The sequence below is a fragment of the Poromitra crassiceps genome (genome assembly GCF_964638095.1).
Source record: "Poromitra crassiceps genome assembly, chromosome: 1".
NCBI lineage: Eukaryota > Metazoa > Chordata > Actinopteri > Beryciformes > Melamphaidae > Poromitra > Poromitra crassiceps.
In genome coordinates, this window is record NC_139623.1 from 19,351,091 (window position 1) to 19,374,816 (window position 23,726).

The 23,726-nt window shown below is 43.9% G+C and overlaps 1 protein-coding gene across 1 annotated transcript in view; it reads left to right on the forward strand.

The window, feature by feature from the left end:
- Positions 1-9,318: 9,318 nt before the first annotated feature.
- rars1 (arginyl-tRNA synthetase 1) overlaps positions 9,319-23,726 on the forward strand; it is a 200,847-nt gene continuing 186,439 nt past the window's right edge. The window contains exons 1-2 of the mRNA XM_083647781.1: positions 9,319-9,439; positions 22,518-22,652. Coding sequence (XP_083503907.1) covers positions 9,395-9,439; positions 22,518-22,652 — 180 coding nt within the window. The 5' untranslated portion in view covers positions 9,319-9,394. The remainder of the gene's footprint in view (positions 9,440-22,517; positions 22,653-23,726) is intronic.

Consider the following 23,726-nt stretch of genomic DNA (forward strand, 5'->3'; position numbering starts at 1 on the left):
GGTATCTGGTCATTCCAAACAAGCTTTCTTTTGCACATTTCTTGTAGCATCAGCTTGGAAGGCAGTGTAAATGGTGACAAGAATGCAAGAGGATCATAGATTGAGTTAACCACTGACAAGATGCCACGCCGTGTACATGGGCAATTTTCAAGTGTGATCTTGAACATGAATGTATCTGATTCCACACACCAGTGCAAACCGAGCACTCTCTCCACAGGTAAATTATCTTTGTCCAAATTGAGCTCTTTGGATGCTTTAGAATGATCTTCTTCAGGGATGCTTGTTAAGACTACATGACTAATTGCTCATCCACTTAGTAAGCAGAAAGCCGAGGTATTTTACCATCTGCAAGTCTTCTGATTCTGAGGACATATTTTAAACCGTCATCCACAAAAGTTCTGCTGGATAGTGTGTAGCACATTGTCACTGTAATGAGCCTTGTTGTCATCAGCAACTCGCTTCAGAGCATAACTTGCAACACCTGGTGACGATGTTGCTCCAAAGATATGAACCTTCATCCGGTATTCCACTAGAGGTTGTGTTACATCTCCATTTGGCCACCACAAAAAGCGAAGGAAGTCAAGATGTTTTGGTGACACTTTCACATGGTGAAACATTGCTTATATGTTGGCCATTAAGGCAAATGGTTCCTGTCTAAACATCATGAGAACATCAAAGAGGGAATTAGTGAGATCAGGACCTTGTAACAACTGGCTGTTCAGTGAAGTGCCTTTAAAACTTGCTCCACAATCAAACACAACTCTCACTGTTTTCTTTTTAGGGTGATACATCCCATGGTGTGGAATGTACCAGATGTTGCTGGCAGTGCCACGCTGTTGTTCTTTAGGCACCTGTTCAGTATAACCATTTTTGATGACATCAGCAAGGAAGTAGAGTACAGTACTCCTGATGATACTTTTTGTTCTTCTGAAACTTTCTTTTCAAGCTCATGACACGTTCAGCAATGCATCGATTGTCATGATGACATCTCACCTGTATTCCGGCCGAGGAGACTTTGGTGTCACTAGAGTCTCTGTACAGCAGCACCTCTCTTGCCCGGGAAACCATGAATTCTTCCGACAGGCTGCTGAAGGGGAGTCGTAGCTTGTTCTTACTCCCGTATAAAGAAGATTGAGCCTGCTGCATTGGAGGGATGTGAGTGAGAAGATTGAATTTGCTGCTGTTACGACCATGAAAAAGTCTAGGGCAACAGGTGTAACATAAAAAGGTCTAGGAACAAAAAGAGATGCACGGAGTTGAAAAATGATCAAACAAGGATTTATTTAAACAAAAGATTTGAATCACAGGCAAGCCAGTAGCTTCAGGGTGGCCAAAAGCCCAACAGATTTACCTAGAAAATAAAGCAACCTACACTGAAACAAAAACACAATTATATCCTCCCTAGCCTACAAAAAACAGGAGAAAAGGGGGGATGAAAATAAAGGGCAGCACACCCCTACAGGGCTTCCTGAGTTAGTTAACAAAACTAAACTAAAAGAAAACAAAACTGGAATCGAACCCAGGGTCAAGAGATACCGCAACAGTAGCTAGTGTATAGGCCAGAAAACCAGCTACAGAGTTAATACCAGGTCCAGTAACAGGCCTCTAAGAACACCGGCATTAACAGAGAAAGGCCAATCAAGATAATGTTCAACAGCAAGTTGAGAGCAAAAGGAATAGACAGCAGATGAGCTAACAGCTAATAAGAAGAAAGAGCTGCAGTCTCAAGTGTGCACACGGAGCAAGTGCTGGCTGTCGAAGTGGCAGAAGGCCCAGCACTGGAGTCTCCCTGGCTTCTTATGCTGGCTTGATTGGAACCAGCTCCAGGTGAGGGCTCCTCCAAGTAATCAGTCAATCAGAGGGGGGGGGGGGGGGGGGCGTGTCTGGAATAGAGACAGAGGTGAGAGAATGCAACACACAACCCAAACCCAAGGCCAGGCTCTGACCAAGGCCGTAACAGCTGCATTGGAGGAAAGTGAGAAGATGAGTTTGCCGCATTGGAGGGAAGTTGTCCGTTAGTTGTGTTTGTGCATGTTTCTTGTCTTTAGGATGTGCACCAAGTGGGTTTGGGAAGAGCTGTGGAGATGGTGGATTTGACTGATGTACAACAGCTTGTGATTTCCTTGCTTTGCTGAGATATTAATTCATTCCATCAGAGGGGACATTACCCACTTCACTGCTTTCCAGAATGGCTAATTTAGCTGTAGTAGCAGCCAATTCTGTTAACATTTCCAACTGTACCTTTCTGCTTCTCAGTTTTACTTGCTCCAAGTGCATCTTTTTTCTGGTAACCCTTTATGTTACAGGTACCCTAGTTACATATGAACTATTTGTAATTACACATGAACACCAAATGTAATTACACAGTAATTACCAATAGTTATAAAAGACGTTAATATGTTTTATTTACATTGTAACAGACCTGTAAAATGGAGTGAGTCTGTTCAACTGTAGTTCATATGTAGTTACATGGTACCGGACCTGTAAAGTGGAGTGAGTCTATTCAACTGTAGTTCATATGTATTTACATGGTACCGGACCTGTAAAGTGGAGTGAGTCTATTCAACTGTAGTTAATTTGTAGTTACATGGTACCGGACCTGTAAAGAAGCTACAGCCTGAGACAGAGATTGCTAAAACCCAGTGATGGATTTCGAACCACTGAACTTCTGATTGCAGTCACAGTCTGATCAGTCACATTCTGATCGGTTTGTGTCTTTTGTGCAATCCTGTGTGTGTGTGTGTGTGTGTGTGTGTGTGTGTGTGTGTGTGTGTGTGTGTGTGTGTGTGTGTGTGTGTGTGTGTGTGTGTGTGTGTGTGCGTGCTTGCGCACGTGTGTGCGCGTCTACGTGCGTGTGCGAGAAGCTGCAGTCTGCCTGGAGTGCTTTCTGGGGACAAAACACAATCACTCTGTCATCATCAGCTGTTTACACTTGCACCGCAGGTAGCCTGCAACAACCAACAACACTTCCTCTCCACTAACTCCGTGTCCGCCCGTGCCTAATTGACTGTCACGGTGAGTTTTACACACCTGACTACAGCGCCGCGGGAAGTAGGGGTGCTGCAGGTGCTGCAGCACCCCCTAGATTTTTTCCAAATTTTTTTTTTTTTTTTTTTTTACAAATGTAATTAAAAATATTTTGCAGTGCACTATGTTCCTTTCTTGTTTAAGAACGTTTCGGGAAATGAAAATGTAGCCTATTTAAATAGAATTATCAACAATAACAATCAAGGAAGTTACATGCTTGTAGGCTAGAGAAGAAGAAGAAGCGCGCATGCACGCACATGTTGTGTTGAACCAACCAACAACCAATACGAATTGTTTAATCTGGCAATAAAGAAATGTGAACTTGACATGCTATTTTAATAGCCTACTCAAAAATGCACCTCCCACTATACAGCAAAGAGAGGAGTCAATGTTTATTGATATATGCCATTCAGATCAGAATAATTAGTCTAGTCATTAAGTTTGCTGATAATATTTCTATCATGTTAAGTCTGTGTCATGTTAACTGCTGTATTCAGAGCAAATAGGGAGATATAGAGCATTATCATCATGCTATATATCTCCCTCTTTGCTCTGAATAAGTGAGAAAAGGAGAAAATACTGAATAATTACATCACAACAGTATCCTAATGTTAATTTAAAATGAGATATTCCTCTAAATTTGGCAAAAAAATGTAAAAAAAAAACGTCCAAATTTTTTTCGGCGGGGCCCTTGCGGGCCCCACCGAGAGTCCCTTCCTCCCAGCACCCCCTGCTTAAAATGACTTCCAGCGGCCCTGCCTGACTAGCCACTTGGGTTCTTACGGCCGCCCTGATGACAGCCACCACGTTACCTAACTAATGTTATATTGGAGCTGCTTCAGCAAGTTACATGTGATGTGTTTCCCTTTGTCTTTCATGTCACCTGTAACGTTATGCCTTTATTGCAACGTCGTCCTGGAAAAAGCTGACGTCGGCTACTTCCACATCTAACTTGTTGCATTGGGGAAACTTCTGCCATGATGACGACAACAATGCCTCACACAGAAACACACACACACACACACACACACACACACACACACACACACACACACACACACACACACACACACACACACACACACACACACACAAATAATAACGATATAACAAAAAAAACAATGAATATATAAATCTACAACCAATCAGAAACAAATAAATACATAAATCAACAAAAACAGAAAATACTAATTCCAAATACAGTAGACTATATAATATGTAAGGGATAATGTATATTGAGGCGGTGATTACGGGGGAAATAATGACCGACAGGTGGATTGAGCCCGACGCGCAGCGGAGGGCTTAATCGTTCACCTGAAGGTCATTATTTCCCAGTAATCACCGCCTCAATATACATTATCCCGCTTAGAACACGGCCTACAACTAAATCATTCAATAATCTGACAAAAATAATTATTCAAATATATTTTTTAATAGCGTTTTCAACGACAAAGCGGTTTCATTCATAATTTGCACACAAGACACCACAGCTGCAACTGGTTGGCCTAATTAGTAGTGGCTTGCTGACAAAAGGCTCTTATCAACTGATTAATCCAGGTGTGGCAGAGCAGCGGTCGGTTGTCGAGAAATAATGGCCGGTGAATATTGTTGATTGACCAATCAGAATCGAGTATTCAAGAGAGCCGTGTTCTAAAAAAAAATAAAGACTGGTTAGAATACACTCAGTCAGACTGCCCTTGAGAAACCCCACTCACACCCTTCATCACGTAACCGCAGACAAAAACACATAAATACGTGGGTGACAACACATAAAATAAACCCATCATGAATACATAAACAAAACACTAAAATAAAAGCAGACAATAATAATAACAATATATTACCGTATTTACAATAGCATCTCAGTATGACAACACTCACTACCACAGTACATTCAGGCGATGTCTCGTCACACACATGGGCTATGGGTCAGCTTGGGGGAAAACGCGGGCTTGGCAGAGATCTGCACTCCACCGAGTGCACTTTTCTATATTACTGCATGTTTTTGTAGATTGCAGTTTTTTGTTGGGACTGGACTGGAACAAACAGCTGCCTGGAACTAACTGGACTGGGGGAAAATGAATAGCTGTGCCAAAATTAAAAGCTTTAAACATTAAATTGAAAGTAAACGCACATCTGAAGAGATGTCTTGTGTTCTGCTCTAGAATCCCCAAACCTGTAGTTTAGAGCTAGCCTGTGTAAACCCAGTCCCCACGTGACCTGCTCTCAGACCCTGCTCACTAGTCTGAGAGCAGGTCACGTGGGAGCTGGGTTTACCCAGGCTAGTTTAGAGCCGCAGCACCTTCCTTTGGTGAGTCAGCCCATTGAGATATATGAGTGGTTTTACCCCACTCGCGTGCCAGCCGTATAACATTTTGTGGGCGTTCCCACACATGCCGACTGTCAGTAGGAGACGATGACGTCATATAGCCTAACTGAAGCAGATCCCGAAAGGGGCTTTGGCTCTCAATTATCATAAGATCCCAATCAAATTGTCAAACTTTCATAAGCAGATGCTTTTGTCTTGGTCTCTCATGTTTAAGCATAAATTCTCTCCAGATAGATATTATATTTGGTATAATAAGGACATTCTCTACAAAAATAAGTCGTTATTCTATGAAAATTGGTTCAAAAACAATATCTTACTTGTTGGTCAACTATTTGACTTGAATGGTAGGCTGTAGCCTAACTACGCATATTTTTTAAGTAGGTTTCAAATTCCCATAACAGTTAATCTCTTTTTGGAATGGTATAATGTGCCTTGGAAAAAAGTGTGGTCCTTGCCACTCAGATATTTGCTTACCAATAAAGTGAGAGAAGTTACTTTTAAATGAATACACCGGTTCTACCCAGCAAAATCCTATCTTAAAAGATATAAGCGGGGCATTAAGTCTGAGTGCTCATTTTGTAAAGATTCTGATGAAAATGTCTCACATCTGTTTTGGAAGTGTTCTCATACAGAACATCTTTGGTCAGAGATTCTGAAGTTCATCCAATTGTATCTCATCTCAGATTTATCTGTCTATTTTAAGATATGTTTTCTTTGGTGTATTTGATTTCACGATGGAGAATGAGGGCAAATGTTTTATAATTCATCTTTTGTTTTTACTTGCTAAATACCACAACCACAAGTGTAAATTCAGTGGTTCTAAACCATTCTTCCCCGTGTTTAAAAATGATCTCACTGAATAGGCTATAGGCTATGGACTCCATCAAACACTCAAAGAATAGGCTACCAAAGCAATTCGGACTGTGCTGCTATATAATAGCCTACAACTTATGTGACCTCATGAAGTGCCAATTGAAGAGCTGTTGTTGTTTTCCTTATTATTTGCATGTAGGCTACCCCTGAGCCGTGTATTGTAGATGTTGTCTTTGTGTGTATGTGTGTTTTATCTTTTTTTTTGTATGGTCTGGTATTTAATAAAATGTAAAAAAGAAAAACAGAAAAGAAAGGGGGGTGCTTTGGCTCTGTGTTGGCAGTGCTTTCGGCGTGTGTAATGATACAATAGCCAGATGATGCATGCATGATGCCACAGAATGAACTGGTGTCGTGCTCATGCATGGATGTAGGCTATTAAAAGAACGTGTCATGGAAGCGTTATTTCGGAACCCACCGCGGTTTTGGGCAGACCACGCCCTGTGCCCGCCTACGCAGCAGTCAAGCGCCGGGATTGGCCATGGAACGCGTCATGGAACGAACCACTAGCACTCGCTAGCTATTCGCACATAGGATAAGCAATAACCACGCCCTGTGGCGCCGGGATTGGCCAGGTGCAACACTGGAGGGCACGCAGCCCAGCGATTTCATGAACCAACTGAATAGCTCTTGAGAACGGACAGCGATTTCGAGAGCGGACATTGAGAGCGGACATTGAAATGAATTATGGTCACCTACCTTCCTTAGCATAGTAGCCTAATAATAATAATAATAAGCATAATAATTGTAATCTACACAATCTACACAATCTACAAAAACATGCAATAATATAAACGGTGTTGTGTTCACGTTCATAGCTCATATAATGTATCATATCCAGAGATGGGCAGTATTTTAAATACATGTATTTCAAATACATTTGGGTATTTTGTAATTTGTATTTGGCTGGACCGAGAAAAATAAGATGTAATTTGTATCAAGATACTTTCAGACCTTGTATTTTGTGTATTTTAAATACATAAAATACTTTTTTCTTTAATTTTATGTAATTTTATTCTCAAATTGACACATTCTTACCATTGACACAGGTTTAAACTGTGGAGAAAAAAAATGTGACATGTCACTTCTACTCTACCTCTGATTGGCTTACCCTCAGAACAAACTCAACCACAAATCAGAGGCAGAGTCTGAGTAGGGTGGGTCTTGAGTCAGACTTCACATCACTTCTTCGTCTAGTATGAAGCCTTGTATTGGTGGAAATTCCCCCAGAGATAAATTACTAATATAAATTGATTATTAGATATTGCATGCACTGGCCTATCTGCAAATGAAATGGTTTACTGAATATTCAAACCAGTGTATCATATTAGAAAGACACAACTAATTATCTTCTTAATTAAAATTGGCAAAGTGGGTGGCAGTGTGTGTGGCCATGATTGTGATGTCATCACATCAGTGATGTCATCAGTGATGTCACTCGATCAATTGTGATGTCATCAGTGATGTCACTCGAGCCACTGATTGCTAACTGTGATGTCACTCAGGCAGTTGTGATGTCATCAGTGATGTCACTCGAGCAACTCTGATGTAGTATGAGCCGATAGCACGATCGCACCAAGGTGGGTGGGCGGTGTCTGTCTGCCTGTCAGTCATGATTTTGGGAGCCCGTGGAGCCGGCGATTTCCATAACTGCAGCCATGGCACATCATATCCAGGGATACTGTTATGATGTCAGATATCTAGGGCTAACATGGTCAAAGTTCCAAAACTTGAGGTTAACATGTAGAAATGCTGCCTGTAAGTCAAAAGCCCTCACAGAAGGTTATTAACAGCTGAAGTGAGGGAAGAGGGTACACAAAGGAGAATACTGTCACAGAGGACTAAAAGAGGATTTACCATCTAAGGAAACCAGAACATTTCACATTGAGAAGCTGGAATCAGAGAATTAGGACATTTTCCTTACAGAAATGGCTCAAAATGATGAATAGATGATCAAAATAGGCAATTAATGTAATATTTGGCAATTAATTGATGGATTGACTAATTGTTGCAGTTCTTTATCAGTTTTTATAAAATGTATTTTTATGTATTTTCAAAATACAAAATACGTATTTGTATCTCAAATACATTTTTCAGATCAGTATTTTGTATTTGTATTATGATACATTTTTTGAGCAAGTATTTGTAATTTGTATCAAAATACTTTATGATGTATTTTCGCCCATCTCTGATCATATCGTTAATTTCAAGCTCAATTCTTACCCAGAGAAAAGGTACAGCACTGAAAATGTAACAAGCAATAGTTTTTTAAACATCTTTATTTTAAAAGATGAAAAACCCCAGGTGCTTTAGTCCCAAACTTCAATGCTCCTGGCCAATCCCGGCGCCATAGGGCGTGGTTATTGCTCCTATGTGCGAATAGAAATCACGCCGTGATTTCTAACCCCACATAGGATAAGCAATAACCACGCCCTGTGGCGCCGGGATTGGCCAGGAGCAGCACTGGAGGGCACGCAGCCCAGCGATTTCATGAACCAACTGAATAGCTCTTGAGAACGGACAGCGATTTCGAGAGCGGACATTGAAATTATTGAATTATGGTCACCTACCTTCCTTACCATAGTAATAATAATAAGTATAATAATTGTAATCTACACAATCTACAAAAACATGCAATAATATAAACGGTGTTGTGTTCACGTTCATAGCTCATATAATAATTATAATGTATCATATCGTTAATTTCAAGCTCAATTCTTACCCAGAGAAAAGGTACAGCACTGAAAATGTAACAAGCAATAGTTTTTTAAACATCTTTATTTTAAAAGATGAAAAACCCCAGGTGCTTTAGTCCCAAGCTTCAATGCTCCTGGCCAATCCCGGCGCCACAGGGCGTGGTTATTGCTTATCCTATGTGGGGTTAATAATCACGCCTCGCGCGCACTACGCTACGCCGCGCACACTGATGACGTTTGTAGTCCCCGGAAGTAGACGACCCACGCACCCAAGTAGACGATTTCTAACCCCACATAGGATAAGCAATAAGCACAGGGCGTGGTTATTGCTTATCCTATGTGGGGTTAGAAATCACGCATAACTGAAAGCACCAGTGTGGTTTCTTCCACTGCTCGCTCTGGTTTCATCAGCCGCACGTTTCCATCACAGCCAGACGACAGAGGTTTCTCCAGCGAACAGAACCACAGAGAAATGGGAGACCCGGTGGCCGTGTACACAGCCCGACTGCAAGACCAGGTAAGCAGCTAGCTAGCTTCTCTTAGACGAAAGGCCAAACACTTGCTAGGTTTGGATACTTTAGCGTAGTGCAAAGAGAGTACACTATGTGGAGGGGGAGGCGGAGAGGGGCGGCGTGTTGAACTGGGGAAGAAGCGAACTATGAAATGACAGATTGAATGCTATGTGCACATAAATACAAGCATACAAAGGGGACATAAACACTAACGCTATTACTACCGTCAGATATTTCACCAGTTTATATATATAGAGAGCCGCAGGAATGAGTCCGGAAGTATACTTCCGGGTTCTTGAGAGGAAAAGTCTGGGATTTAACATGGGGGTTTCGCTTAAATGCACAAAATAAGGTATGTGGTTAACAAACGTTTATGGGAACGTGAATTTGGGTTCAGCGTGATAATCTTAACAAACGTCAATAACTTTTATGACTTTTGGAACGTAAATGCGTTTTTTTAACGCGTTTTCTAGAAAACGCTTAAAAAGGCATACAAGTTATTCACGTTTGTGAAGAGCAAAATAGCGAAAAAAACATCACATGGATGCAACTGGGACCTATCATCAGTGATGTACCCTGGGGTCATAGGATGTTTCGGGTCTCGCAACATCATACACCCTCGCCCAGGTGACCCAGCCGGGGTTCAAGCCCCGACTTACGTCCCAGTAGCTACCCACGGTCAGCCCTCGGCCACTCAATCCGCTGCTCCGGAACTACTCTGCCGGGACCGGGAGGCTCTGGCACGTGGAGGGACTGGGCTCTGTGGGTTGCCCCCTGTCCGGGCTCCTCCGACGTCTCACCAGTTCCAGGACCTGTGCGTTGCACCAGACTCCCCTGCTCCAAACATTTCATTCTGGTATGATGTTTCTTGAGCCGTGGTGGTACTGCAGGCTCCACTTGCGGCTTGAATGGCCCTCCTAAAAGGCCTCTCGTGGATTTGTTGGGCTTCTATCTCACGCTGGGGCGCTAACCCATACGGCTCCCGGGTGCCGTCTACATTCCGGCTGTCAACTGTCAGCTGTATAGTTTTTGAGATTTTAACGTTTGTTTTCGCACAACTCATACTAATAACTGCTGTGAGGTTCTGCATTTGTGGGTGGCAAGTGACGTCACGCTGATTCATCCTATTATGTGATGATCATGGAGAGTGAGAACAGAATCAGAAATACTTTATTGATCCACCAGGGGAAATGAGGCAACTTTTGCCAACAGTTACTGTCAGTCAGACTCAGAATGAAACCAAAGTTTTGGTAGTTTTAGTTTCATTCTGACTGACAGTAACTGATGTAACATTACAGCACATTTCTTACACAGGAAAACTTAATGTGCTTCACACACACACACTAAATGACAATACCAACATTTAAAAGAATAGTAGTATATATATATAAATATAGCGTTAATATATTTCCATTCTGTAATCTGTTGACAGTCCGTTTGCTCTCATTTTCATTTTCTTTAACATTCTGGTTGGCAGTTGTTGGAGAATGTTTGTTTGGTGTGCCATGGGCTAAACAGACAAACAAGGATTGAACATTTTGAATCTGACCAAACATCTCCAAACAAGGACAGACAGCCATGGCACCCCAAACAAACAAACATTATCCATGTATGTTGGATACATCCTCTGACTCCCAAATCTCCTCACGCATCTCCGCCTGCCTTAAAGACATAGGCAACTGGATGTCTTCTCATCATCTCAAACTCAACCTCGGTAAAACTGAACTTGTCTTCCTCCCCTGCAAAGACTCCCCTCTGACCGATCTATCCCTATCCATCGACAACACCACCGTACTTCCCTCTCAAACCGCCAAGAATCTTGGAGTAACCCTTGACAGCCAGCTATCCTTCTCCGCCCACATTGCAGCGACAGCACGTTCCTGTAGATTCTCCCTTTACAACATCAGGAAAATCCGCTCGTTTTTAACCAGAGAAGCTACCCAACTTTTACTCCAGGCACTTGTCATATCACGCATAGATTATTGTAACGTTCTTCTAGCTGGTCTCCCAGGGCCGCTGCTGGCCATTTGGGTGCCCTAAGCGCAATTGTTTTGAGGAAAAGTCTGGGATTTAACATGGGGGTTTCGCTTAAATGCACAAAATAAGGTATGTGGTTAACAAACGTTTATGGGAACGTGAATTTGGGTTCAGCGTGATAATCTTAACAAACGTCAATAACTTTTATGACTTTTGGAACGTAAATGCGTTTTTTTAACGCGTTTTCTAGAAAACGCTTAAAAAGGCATACAAGTTATTCACGTTTGTGAAGAGCAAAATAGCGAAAAAAACATCACATGGATGCAACTGGGACCTATCATCAGTGATGTACCCTGGGGTCATAGGATGTTTCGGGTCTCGCAACATCATACACCCTCGCCCAGGTGACCCAGCCGGGGTTCAAGCCCCGACTTACGTCCCAGTAGCTACCCACGGTCAGCCCTCGGCCACTCAATCCGCTGCTCCGGAACTACTCTGCCGGGACCGGGAGGCTCTGGCACGTGGAGGGACTGGGCTCTGTGGGTTGCCCCCTGTCCGGGCTCCTCCGACGTCTCACCAGTTCCAGGACCTGTGCGTTGCACCAGACTCCCCTGCTCCAAACATTTCATTCTGGTATGATGTTTCTTGAGCCGTGGTGGTACTGCAGGCTCCACTTGCGGCTTGAATGGCCCTCCTAAAAGGCCTCTCGTGGATTTGTTGGGCTTCTTCCTCACGCTGGGGCGCTAATCCATACTGCTCCCGGGTGCCGTCTACATTCCGGCTGTCAACTGTCAGCTGTATAGTTTTTGAGATTTTAACGTTTGTTTTCGCACAACTCATACTAATAACTGCTGTGAGGTTCTGCATTTGTGGGTGGCAAGTGACATCACGCTGATTCATCCTATTATGTGATGATCATGGAGAGTGAGAACAGAATCAGAAATACTTTATTGATCCACCAGGGGAAATGAGGCAACTTTTGCCAACAGTTACTGTCAGTCAGACTCAGAATGAAACCAAAGTTTTGGTAGTTTTAGTTTCATTCTGACTGACAGTAACTGATGTAACATTACAGCACATTTCTTACACAGGAAAACTTAATGTGCTTCACACACACACACTAAATGACAATACCAACATTTAAAAGAATAGTAGTATATATATATAAATATAGCGTTAATATATTTCCATTCTGTAATCTGTTGACAGTCCGTTTGCTCTCATTTTCATTTTCTTTAACATTCTGGTTGGCAGTTGTTGGAGAATGTTTGTTTGGTGTGCCATGGGCTAAACAGACAAACAAGGATTGAACATTTTGAATCTGACCAAACATCTCCAAACAAGGACAGACAGACATGGCACCCCAAACAAACAAACATTATCCATGTAATTATCCATGTATGTTGGATACATCCTCTGACTCCCAAATCTCCTCACGCATCTCCGCCTGCCTTAACACATTGAGTGCCAGCGACGCCATATGGCGTCAAGAGAAATTTACCGTACGCTGCCAGCGACGCCAAATGGCGTCAATAACTCCAAATTCATATTTTGACGGGGGAATGTCGATCTAAGCCTCTTACATCGCCTCTTACAATATGGGAGCTATTGAATGTGTCTAACCTATTTTACAGAACCCTTAGGTGGCGACAGTGCCCTCCCGATTAGACAAAGGCCAGGAGAAAAGATAGAAGAAGTGATGAGGAAACGGAAATCGCAATGATATGCATGAAGCGTGCATACCGTTAGCTGTGCCTGTGAACAGCAGTCATCTGCTGCCATAATTGAGCCCCTACCGTGTCCGCTGCGATAGTCCATCCATATGATTTAGTTGCCGACACGGCGACACCAGGGTCTTTCTGAAAAATTACATTATTCTCAGCTGGGAGCTGGCGACACGCTGTAAAAAAGCAGGGGGATGCAGGCAGCGGACTTTTTCAGTGCAGATCAAACAGAGCAAACGCAGCAGAGACACTCCTCCCACCACGAAGGAGGGGGAGGAGGGGGGTGGGGCATGCAGGCCACTACAGCATACAACCATTCACAGTACACTGACACACCCAGGCAGCAGGCTCGATGCATAATGAGCAAACAAGCTAGAATAGGCTATCTGATGCCCACCAGCAGTAAATCAAGACCAGCAAGAAGGTGTAGGGTCTGCGCACGCAGGTTCTTTTCAAGAAAATAAAACAATGCAGGAAATTTTGTGTTTGAATATTGTTATGTTACACAAAAAATGAAAGCTTAGAATGTGTAGTTTCATCCAGAAAAAAAAAAGTTGATATCTTCTTTCTTTGTGGAAATATGGACTTCAACATCCAGCATGACCCCATGAAAGTGAGCATTTTGATGTTAGACCAAGCTGTATACTAATATTTGTAGAAAATAAACAACACATTCTTTTGACATACTTTTTCCCGCAGGTAAACTAGACATTCTAACCTTTCATTTCAGCTATAGCATTTTGTTCATCTCAAAGCAGAATTAATTCTGTCGCCTTTCTAACATAAAGATGTGATTATCTCAGAAACTAATTTCAGCATGCTCTTTTCGGTCGAAAACACTCTTTTTCAGAGGGGGTGTATTTCCAAAATGGAACGGTTTATAAACACAGTTTTTTTTTAAAATGAAACAGAAGGGTTCAAAGTTTCATTGAGGCTATTGGTTGTCCATATAAGAGGAACACAAAAAATGATATGGCTATATTAAAATGCATTGCGGCCTATGTGGCACAGTACAGCAACCTTTTGCCCAAGGGCGTGGCACTCAAAGTGTTAAAGACATAGGCAACTGGATGTCTTCTCATCATCTCAAACTCAACCTCGGTAAAACTGAACTTGTCTTCCTCCCCTGCAAAGACTCCCCTCTGACCGATCTATCCCTATCCATCGACAACACCACCGTACTTCCCTCTCAAACCGCCAAGAATCTTGGAGTAACCCTTGACAGCCAGCTATCCTTCTCCGCCCACATTGCAGCGACAGCAAAGCGAAGCGATTCTCCCTTTACAACATCAGGAAAATCCGCTCGTTTTTAACCAGAGAAGCTACCCAACTTTTACTCCAGGCACTTGTCATATCACGCATAGATTATTGTAACGTTCTTCTAGCCGGTCTCCCAGGGCCGCTGCTGGCCATTTGGGTGCCCTAAGCGTAATTGTTTTGTGGTGCCCCCCCCCCCCCCCGCAACACTTTCAATAACTGTCAAACGAAAGACTGCAAAATCATTAATTATGAACGATACTAGTGTATCTCACATTACATTACATGTGGCAAACAAACAATTGTTAGAATTACTGTACATGTCAGCAAACAAGCGATTGTTGAACTGTACATGCAAGCAGGGGCAGACTGGGATCATAATTCAGGCCGGGCATTAGATACCAAGCAGGCCAGGCTGATACGGGCCGACGTGCGTGCCGGCGTCGAAAAATTTGGGCTGTTTGAAGCCCAATTTGGGCCGTTTGAAGCCCAATTTGGGCCAGTTGAAGCCAGATTTGGGCCGGTTGAAGACAGATTTGGGCCGTTTGAAGCCCAATTTGGGCCGACTCCAATTTTACAATGACATGCACCCACTATAACCCTGAATAAAGTAATAAAACCACTAGTAAACCAGTAGGCGGCACCTGGCCTGCTGTTCAGTGAGTGGCCTGACTGAGGGCACAAAAAAAAAAAAAAAAAAAAAATTTTTGGTGCCCTCAGTCACATGATGCCCTATGCAGTCTGCGTACTCTGCGTATAGGGTGCGGCGGCCCTGCGGTCTCCCCTCCTCTGCCATCCAACCCCTTCAACTCATCCAGAATTCTGCGGCCCGCCTTGTTTTCAACCAATCCAAATTCTCCCACGTCACCCCTCTCCTCCGTGACCTCTATTGGCTTCCCATCCTGTCACGTATAAAATTCAAGACCCTGGTTCTAGCCTACAGGGCTGTCCAATCAACAGCTCCAGAGTACCTTCAACCTATGGTCAACTTCCAAACCGCTCACCGCTCCCTACGCCCCTCCACTAGTGCAGGCCGTCTCGCCCCTCCCTTGCTTTGCGGGCTCAAGGGTCGCTCTCGATCAAGACTGTTTTCCTGCCTCGCCCCCAAATGGTGGAATGAACTACCCCCTATGGTTAGGACGGCAGAGTCTGTTAGGATGACGTCATCATCCCTACTTTGACGTCATCATTCCGACTATGATGTCATCGATCACTGATGATGTCATGGTTCATAAGTGTCTTTCATGCCTTTCGCTAGTGATGTCATAGCACAGGTGATGTCATGTCTCTGATGATGTCACAAACGGTATGATGTCATAGCACAGGTGGTGTCATGCTCGGATCTATAAAGGCCTGTTCCAGCAGGCTCTGGCGAGTGATTCATAATCTAAACTAGGATCATACCAATCTCAAGCAACGTCTACAACCTGCAATTCCTGCAGCTTCTGCAATCTCTCTGCAACCGTTCCCAAAACCTCGAACAGTGCAGCCCCAGCTTTCAAGCTACCAAGTTCCACAACACCCCAGCTTCTCCAGACCTACCAAGTCCCCCGTGGTCACCAACTACCTGCGAATAGATCCACACGTCTAACTCCGATCCTGACAGTATGAATCACTCGGAACTGGATCTAGCGGATACATCTCCGCCAATCAGGGAGGCCTTTCGAATGATAATTGAGCTCGCAAGAGCAACCCAGGCTCTGGCTCTCGAAGCCACTGATCGGCACGCCCAGCAGGAAAAAGCAATCCAGGCTCTGGCTTCCGAAGCCGCTGGTCGGCACGCCCTCTTGATTGGCCGGCTAGATCGTCTCGACGGACTGAATCCTCCTGAGGGTGTCACCCCGCAGCCTCTGCAAGACCTCGCACTTGAGTCAAGACGCCTGATTGCCCACCAGGAAAAAGCAATCCAGGCTCTGGCTTCCGCAGCCGCTGATCGGCACGCCCTCTTGATTGGCCGGCTAGATCGTCTCGAAGCCCCAGCTTCCGAGCACACCGCCGTTCTGGAGGTTTCCAGACCTGCTACTCCCCCGCCCACAGCGGTCGTTGCTTCTAGCTCTGCCTCTCGGCCACCTCCAGCTGCTAAGGGCATATTCTGGGGGGGAGTTCGCGTCATCCCAGAGCAGGGGCAGCCACATTCCAGTCCCAGCAGCCATCTGTACCGTGATCCGACCGGCAGGGTTCGCATCACACCAGAGGAGAGGCAGCGCCGTTTGGACACCCGGAGCTGCCTCTACTGTGGTCGAGCCGGGCATTACCTCTCCTCCTGCTCCCGGCGTCCAGTAAGTGGTCCCACCGCTCGCCGGCCCGTGGTACTCTCAGTGGATCAAGACTCTACGTGTCCAGCCGAAAGATCTGTACTGTTGGGTAGCGCTCCCTGCAGGACCCAGGAGTGGCAGTATGTCTCCAACCGTCTCAACGAGTTGGAGAGGACTGTCGACCGTCTCATTGGGAAGTTCAATCGCTGCCTGCAGATCGGCTCCGTCCCCCCGCAGGGGGCCTCCGAGTCTGCTGGCCCTGAGGCACAACCTGAGGCACAACCTGTGGACCTGCCCCTCGCCGAGTCTGAACCTGTACCTGAGGCACAACCTGTGGACCTTCCCCTCGCCGAGTCTGAACCCGTACCCCAGCAGCAGCCAATTCCTGTCCTTGACCAACAACTCATGCTGGACCAACAACTCATGCTGGGAGGCTCCCGTAGTGGCGTCAGCCCTCGGTCAAGAGCAAGAAGAAATAAGAGGCGTTTAAAGGAGGAGACGGTGGGTGTCCTGCCCAAACTACAGGTCGGGAGGGCAGGCCTCGCTGTGTCAGATCCCCCTGCGGCTCTGCCTTCGGAGACGGTGGCATTTGACCCTTTTGATGGTCCCCAGCCTCCCATGTTTGGATCGTGCCCCGGGGGATGGCCGGTCCCAGAGGATCCACCGGACCCGGTGGAAGTTCTATCCACGTATCGGTCCATCTATGGCTTCGATATCCTGTATTAGGGAGGAGCACCTCCACTGTCCTGCACCCCCTTTGGGGTCTGACCACCTGCATCTAACCACCTGCTGAAGAGCACCTCACTCTCTTACACCCCCTTTGGGGCCTAACCACCTGCGTCTAACCACCTGCGGAAGAGCACCTCCACCAGAACCTACGGATTTTTTGTCTCCCAGATGCCATCATTGGACGCCAGGTGACGTCCGTTGAGGGGAGGGTACTGTTAGGATGACGTCATCATCCCTACTTTGACGTCATCATTCCGACTATGATGTCATCGATCACTGATGATGTCATGGTTCATAAGTGTCTTTCATGCCTTTCGCTAGTGATGTCATAGCACAGGTGATGTCATGTCTCTGATGATGTCACAAACGGTATGATGTCATAGCACAGGTGGTGTCATGCTCGGATCTATAAAGGCCTGTTCCAGCAGGCTCTGGCGAGTGATTCATAATCTAAACTAGGATCATACCAATCTCAAGCAACGTCTACAACCTGCAATTCCTGCAGCTTCTGCAATCTCTCTGCAACCGTTCCCAAAACCTCGAACAGTGCAGCCCCAGCTTTCAAGCTACCAAGTTCCACAACACCCCAGCTTCTCCAGACCTACCAAGTCCCCCGTGGTCACCAACTACCTGCGAATAGATCCACACTTCTCACTCCGATCCTGACAGAGTCACTCCCCATGTTCCGGAAAAGGCTGAAAACACATATTTTTTCACTCCACTTTGATCCCCCCTGACCCTACCTTCTCCCTCTTCTTCTTTGCTGCTCATGGACTTGATTTTAATAATTGTTGTCACCAACCTGTGATTTCTTGCACTTTTTATGGCCGTTTTTACCTTGTGTGTATGTATTATTATTGCTGGTATCGATATCTGTGTACCTGTTTCTATGTTTTGCATACCTCTGTACGTCGCTTTGGAGAAAGGCGTCTGCTAAATTAAATAGTAAAGTAAAGTATAATGTTTGATTGGTCTGAAGACCTAAATCCATAGTGTACATTACAGTGCATCTTTATCAAACTGATCAATGTTTAAACAAAGATAGGATGTTTTAAGTGAAAAAAACTCATTCATGATTTTATTTTATAACAATTGATTTCTGTGTATTATGTACACAGTATTTTGTTTGTATGCCTTTACCTTATGGTCACTGCAGGAATCCAGAGTGCGTGTATTTACACGCATTTTCCCACCTTAAAATCTGCCAGTGCGCATAAATATTTTCATAACACGCACTGGTACACCTTTGAATTTGTAGTGTCTTGTAGCATCTTTCTCTCTCTCTCTACCACCCTGTTCTTGTGCCACTTGTGCCACATTACTAACGTTACCCAACATGTAATTCAAGATCGCTAAAATGTGTTGTTGACAATATGACTATGCTGTCGGACAGTGTCTGTTAATGTTAGACCATCTAAGAGCAGCTATCTGCTACGATTTGTTACTGTCTGCAGTGCACAGTGAGACTATCATTTCACAGCACACTGGGATATGTCACTACACTAATCACACAGTAACGTGAACCTTCACAATCATGGCCACCATTACATAATGTTAGGCAACCTACAGATGACTAAATAAATGGTTAATGATAGCCTAATTTAATGACAACAATAGCCAATGAGCTGCATTGAGTCATTCTTATCTGGTAAGACAGTCATAGTGCATCATGAGAATGGTAGCCTACTTTATTTGTATTAAACTAAATTGTAATGTATCAGAGATTAACCATTGTGTCCTTAAATGTGCTCCTCACTTTTTCAACTTCGGAGCATAATGTAAGGTGATAATCACATCACAGACACCCAGTTCATAAATGCTGCAATACTTAAAATGCAAAGGCGTCCATCAATGGGCCATAGGCTCAATCCCCACTGTGTTAACTCAGTTGGTGATAGTGACTTTAACAGACATTTATTGACATGAAAATCTTTGAGCGTATAATTTAATAATTGCCAATATGTATACAAAATGACAAAGAAGGTAACACTTGAAATGTATTATTGCGGTGCCAAAGGGCGTGGTGAAAAATGTGGGTGCACCTAAATTATGTGCTGGTGCACATAAATTAAAAAGTAAGGTGCACGCCACCGGTGCACCTAGTGTAAAAAGTTAGTCTGGAGCCCTGCACTGACTGGAAGTCGAAATTGCCACACCCTCTCACTTATTATTACATGTCAATATGACAAGTCTGTTTCCTCCAGAATTGTATTCTTGTCATGGTGGAAAAACCTCAAAACCAGCATTTAAGCCTCGTGACACAAAAACTGATCATAGAAACTCAGGGTAGTAAAGTCCCAAATACCCAATTTCAGGAGTGGGACAAGCAGATTTCACGCTTTGTTTGGAATGGGAAAAAACCAAGGGTTAAGTACAGGACATTGACCATTAAGAAAGACGGAGGCGGTATGTCTCTTCCTAACCTTAAAGATTACTATCACGCTGCTCAATTAAAAAACATAGCTCTTTGGTGCGATGATAGGTATGTGGCAAGATGGAAAGAGATTGAGACTGAATGCAGGGGGATTCCAATACAAGCAATGATTGGAGATCATAAGCTCACATTATCTCATCAGAATTATCTGAGTCCCTTTACATTTTTTACTTTGTGTACTTGGTTTAAAACAACTGAAATTGAGATCGCAGGTGAAACAACTCAGATGGATTGCATATGACACAGATTTTAAGCCAAACTGCATGAGCTCCAGATTCAAATCCTGGGCTGATAGAGGTATTACTGCCTGTTGTAATATAATGGATGGGGATACATTAGAGAGCTTTCAAACACTAAGTAAAAAATATGACTTGGAGAAGGGCGATTTTTTGGGATACTTGCAGGCACGACACTATTTATTGAAAGAAATTAAGATTGGGGAAATAACTCGGGAACCTAGTGGTGTGGTCTAATACAATTAAAGGCCGGGTTTTCCGTGGGGAATATGAATATATATTAAATCTCACGCCCCTAAGGTTTTAGAATCCGTTGAAATTTTTGAAATTGGTTGTTTACAGCCTGAGATATCACCAGAAATCCACTCTGTGTGTGTGGGGGGGGGGGTGGTGGGGGGGGGGGGGTGCGGGGACTCGAAATACTACATTTCCCACAATGCACTGGGCTCGCGTGGCCTTCGTTTCCATGCCCACCCCTCAGGCGTTTGGCTGATATCAAACTCCAGTAGGTGGCGGTAATGCACATATATGTTTGCCAACCGCCATAAAACTCAAAGAAGAAGAAGACATGGAGAGAAGACATGGAGAGAAGAAGAAATAAATCGAAAATAAATCGAAAATCAATTGCCTCCAAATTGCACCAAATGTAAACGGTAGTATATATGTCGGGAGATGTCTTCATAAAATTTTTTTCATGCATTTTAAGGCATTTTCGTAGGAGTTACGCGCATCTGATGTTGTAACTATTTTCTGTAAAAATGTGTAAAAACGGGTACATTGCTCAGCGTTGATTTCGTTACTTCAACCCACCTACTACTAGATGTAAAATTTGACGAGCTTTCCAATGCCGCCAGTCCCGTGTCGATTAGTGCTTCCGTTCCCGAGATAATGGTCTCTTTGCAAGGAACTATGGGAAGCTAATATTAGCTACAGCAGGCTAGGCGGTTGACAAGATGGCTGCGTTTTTGTTTTGGTCAAGGCCTCTGAAGGGGCGTGGAGGACCTCTAGAGGCGGGACCATGGCCAACAACAGTTGTAGTTCATAGGTGCACGACTTCCGCAAGGCGGACTTAGGCCAGATGACGCGAAACGCGTCGGCTGGCCCAAAAAATATGTGAGAGATGCTTGATATCTCTGGCAGTGAATATCCAATTTCAAAAATTTCAACGGATTCGAAAACCTTAGGGGCGTGAGATTTAATATATATTCATATTCCCCACGGAAAACCCATCCTTTAATGGTTATGGCATACAAAAGTAATTCTAAATCAATAGTCTCAAAGTTGTACCAGGGAATTCTAATGGGGAGGGGAAATACTACAAATTATATAAAAAAAAGATGGGAAAAAGAACTAAACGATACAATAACAGAACGTGAATGGGAGAATATGTGTGAAACAGTCTTTTCTACTTCCTGCTCCTTGCAGTGGCGTGAATTTAGTTGGAAGAACCTTGTAAGGTTTTTTATTACACCTAAAATGAAACCATATATGTCACCAGTAAGCCAGACATGCTGGAGAAACTGTGGGTCTGATGAGGCAAACCATTACCACATCTTCTGGGGTTGCCCAAAGTTAACGCCGTTTTGGGAGAGTGTCTGGGAAGCCATTAACCAAATTCTTGGCTGGCAAGTCACACTAACATGTAAATCACTGTATATGGGTGATATACCAGAAGATATATCAGGAAATGATAAATACCTTCTTAAAATTGTAACTGTGGCTGCAAAGAAAGCGATTACTCGTAGATGGTTGCAGACCGACTCTCCCACAGCAGACAACTGGCTTGAAATCATTAAAGAAATTCATGAAATGGAGAGACTGACCTTTCTATTGAGATTGAAATATGACCTGTACATCGCAAGATGGACAAAGTGGTTATTATATACATCGGAATGAGAATGTGGATGGTTTATCTCCCCCCTGAAGTATAACAAAATATGCCCACTGACCCTCTCTATTTACATGGCTAAGCCACTAGTGCTTTTTGTTTTTTGTTCTGTCTTTTATTTCAAGAATAACTCACATGAACCCAGAGATGTACTAAGACACCTGTTTTTTCCGCTTGATCTGATTTTTGTTTAAGATTATTCCTTAGTTTGGCAATGTAATATGTTTTATGTGCTGTGACGCCCATTTTGTTTTGTTTATGTTTGTATGTTTATGTGAAAGAAAAAATGAATAAACTTTGAGTAAAAGAAAAGAAACTCAGGGTAGTTGTAATAATAATGTACATGCGTACGTAAACAGAATCTGATCAAAATGTTTCATTAGAATCAAACGATTGATCAATTATACAATAAGTAATGTCCCAATATATCACAAAGCCATTATATTGGTCTAATGATTAGATATGTTTAAAATGGAGTTATCTTGCCCAGAATTTGTCTTTCGAGGATCAGAGGATCACAGATAAAAACGTGTGTGCACGTGTGTGTGTGTGTGCGTCTGCGCGCGTGCGTCTGACTGTGTAGGAGCGGGAGATCCAGTGTTTGTCGGCAGAGATCGAGAGCTTGAGGAACCCGGAGAACCTGAGTGCGTCTCCGGACCTGGATGGGTTGCGGGAGGAGAATGCCCGGCTCAAGTACCGCCTCAACATCCTCAAGACGGTGAGAGAAACCACAGGGGGTGCTCTGTGCTGTCACCAGGACCGGGTGCAGCTGTGGTCACTACTAGCCATGGTTTTTATTACTTTAACATCAAACAAAAGTGCCAATTTACTATAGCTGCGACCACATAATGTGAATTTCCGAAGATGCAGGATGGCAGAGGCAGCCCGCCCGCGCCCTACTCTGCTTCTGCCACCCTGCATTTCGAAATTTGCCCCCCATCGCCCCCTTTTACCCAATAGAGAGCCAAAGTGGACATCACTTCCTGCCTCACCATGCGTACTATGGTCTTAAAAAAATATTAATGGTGGTGAACGGCGAGAGACAACACTTATCAATTTAAAAGATAACTTTGCATGTCAAGAAATTCGCAGTTTGTCCTGAAACTGAAACGTAACGTTTAGTTTTGTATGAAACCGCTCAATCGACTACATTTCTCGTCTCACACAATGGCCTGGCCGGAGAGACGCAGGGCTCGACGTTAACGGATGCCCGGTTGCCCCGGGCAAAAAAAAAAAAAAAAGGCAACCATTTCTTGGCCTTTGCCATAGTGGCAACCACGTTTTAACATGTCAAAAATAAGCACAGCAGCAAACAGCAAAATATGCACCAAATACATATTTTTTAATACTTGTGAGTGACACGCTGACATTTTGTTGCTGTTACAATCGGAACGATGTTGCTAATTACCGGAACCCAGTAGACATGTGCAGTGTGTTTACTCAGGTCAGATGCTGCGCACACACCGGCTCAGCTCCAAGCACACGTTTGATATGGCCAAACAGATTAAGTTGTCTGGCTGTGTGAAAGCCCCAACTAACGTTAACCTGGTGTGGTGTCAACATCACAAATGAACGAGCAAGAAAGATGATTCGACTGACAAATAACGAGATGAACCGCTTGCATGAAAAAACAATGGCATTTGAGAAAAAGAGGACAACCGTGTCAGGGGAAACAGACCTACTCGTAAACTATGGACTATTTCAGAACGAACAAACAGCGTGCTCCGAGACAACAGCCGTGGCTCAAAGGTGTGTACTTTCATTTGAGATTGGTGAATGTAGGAAGAAGTAA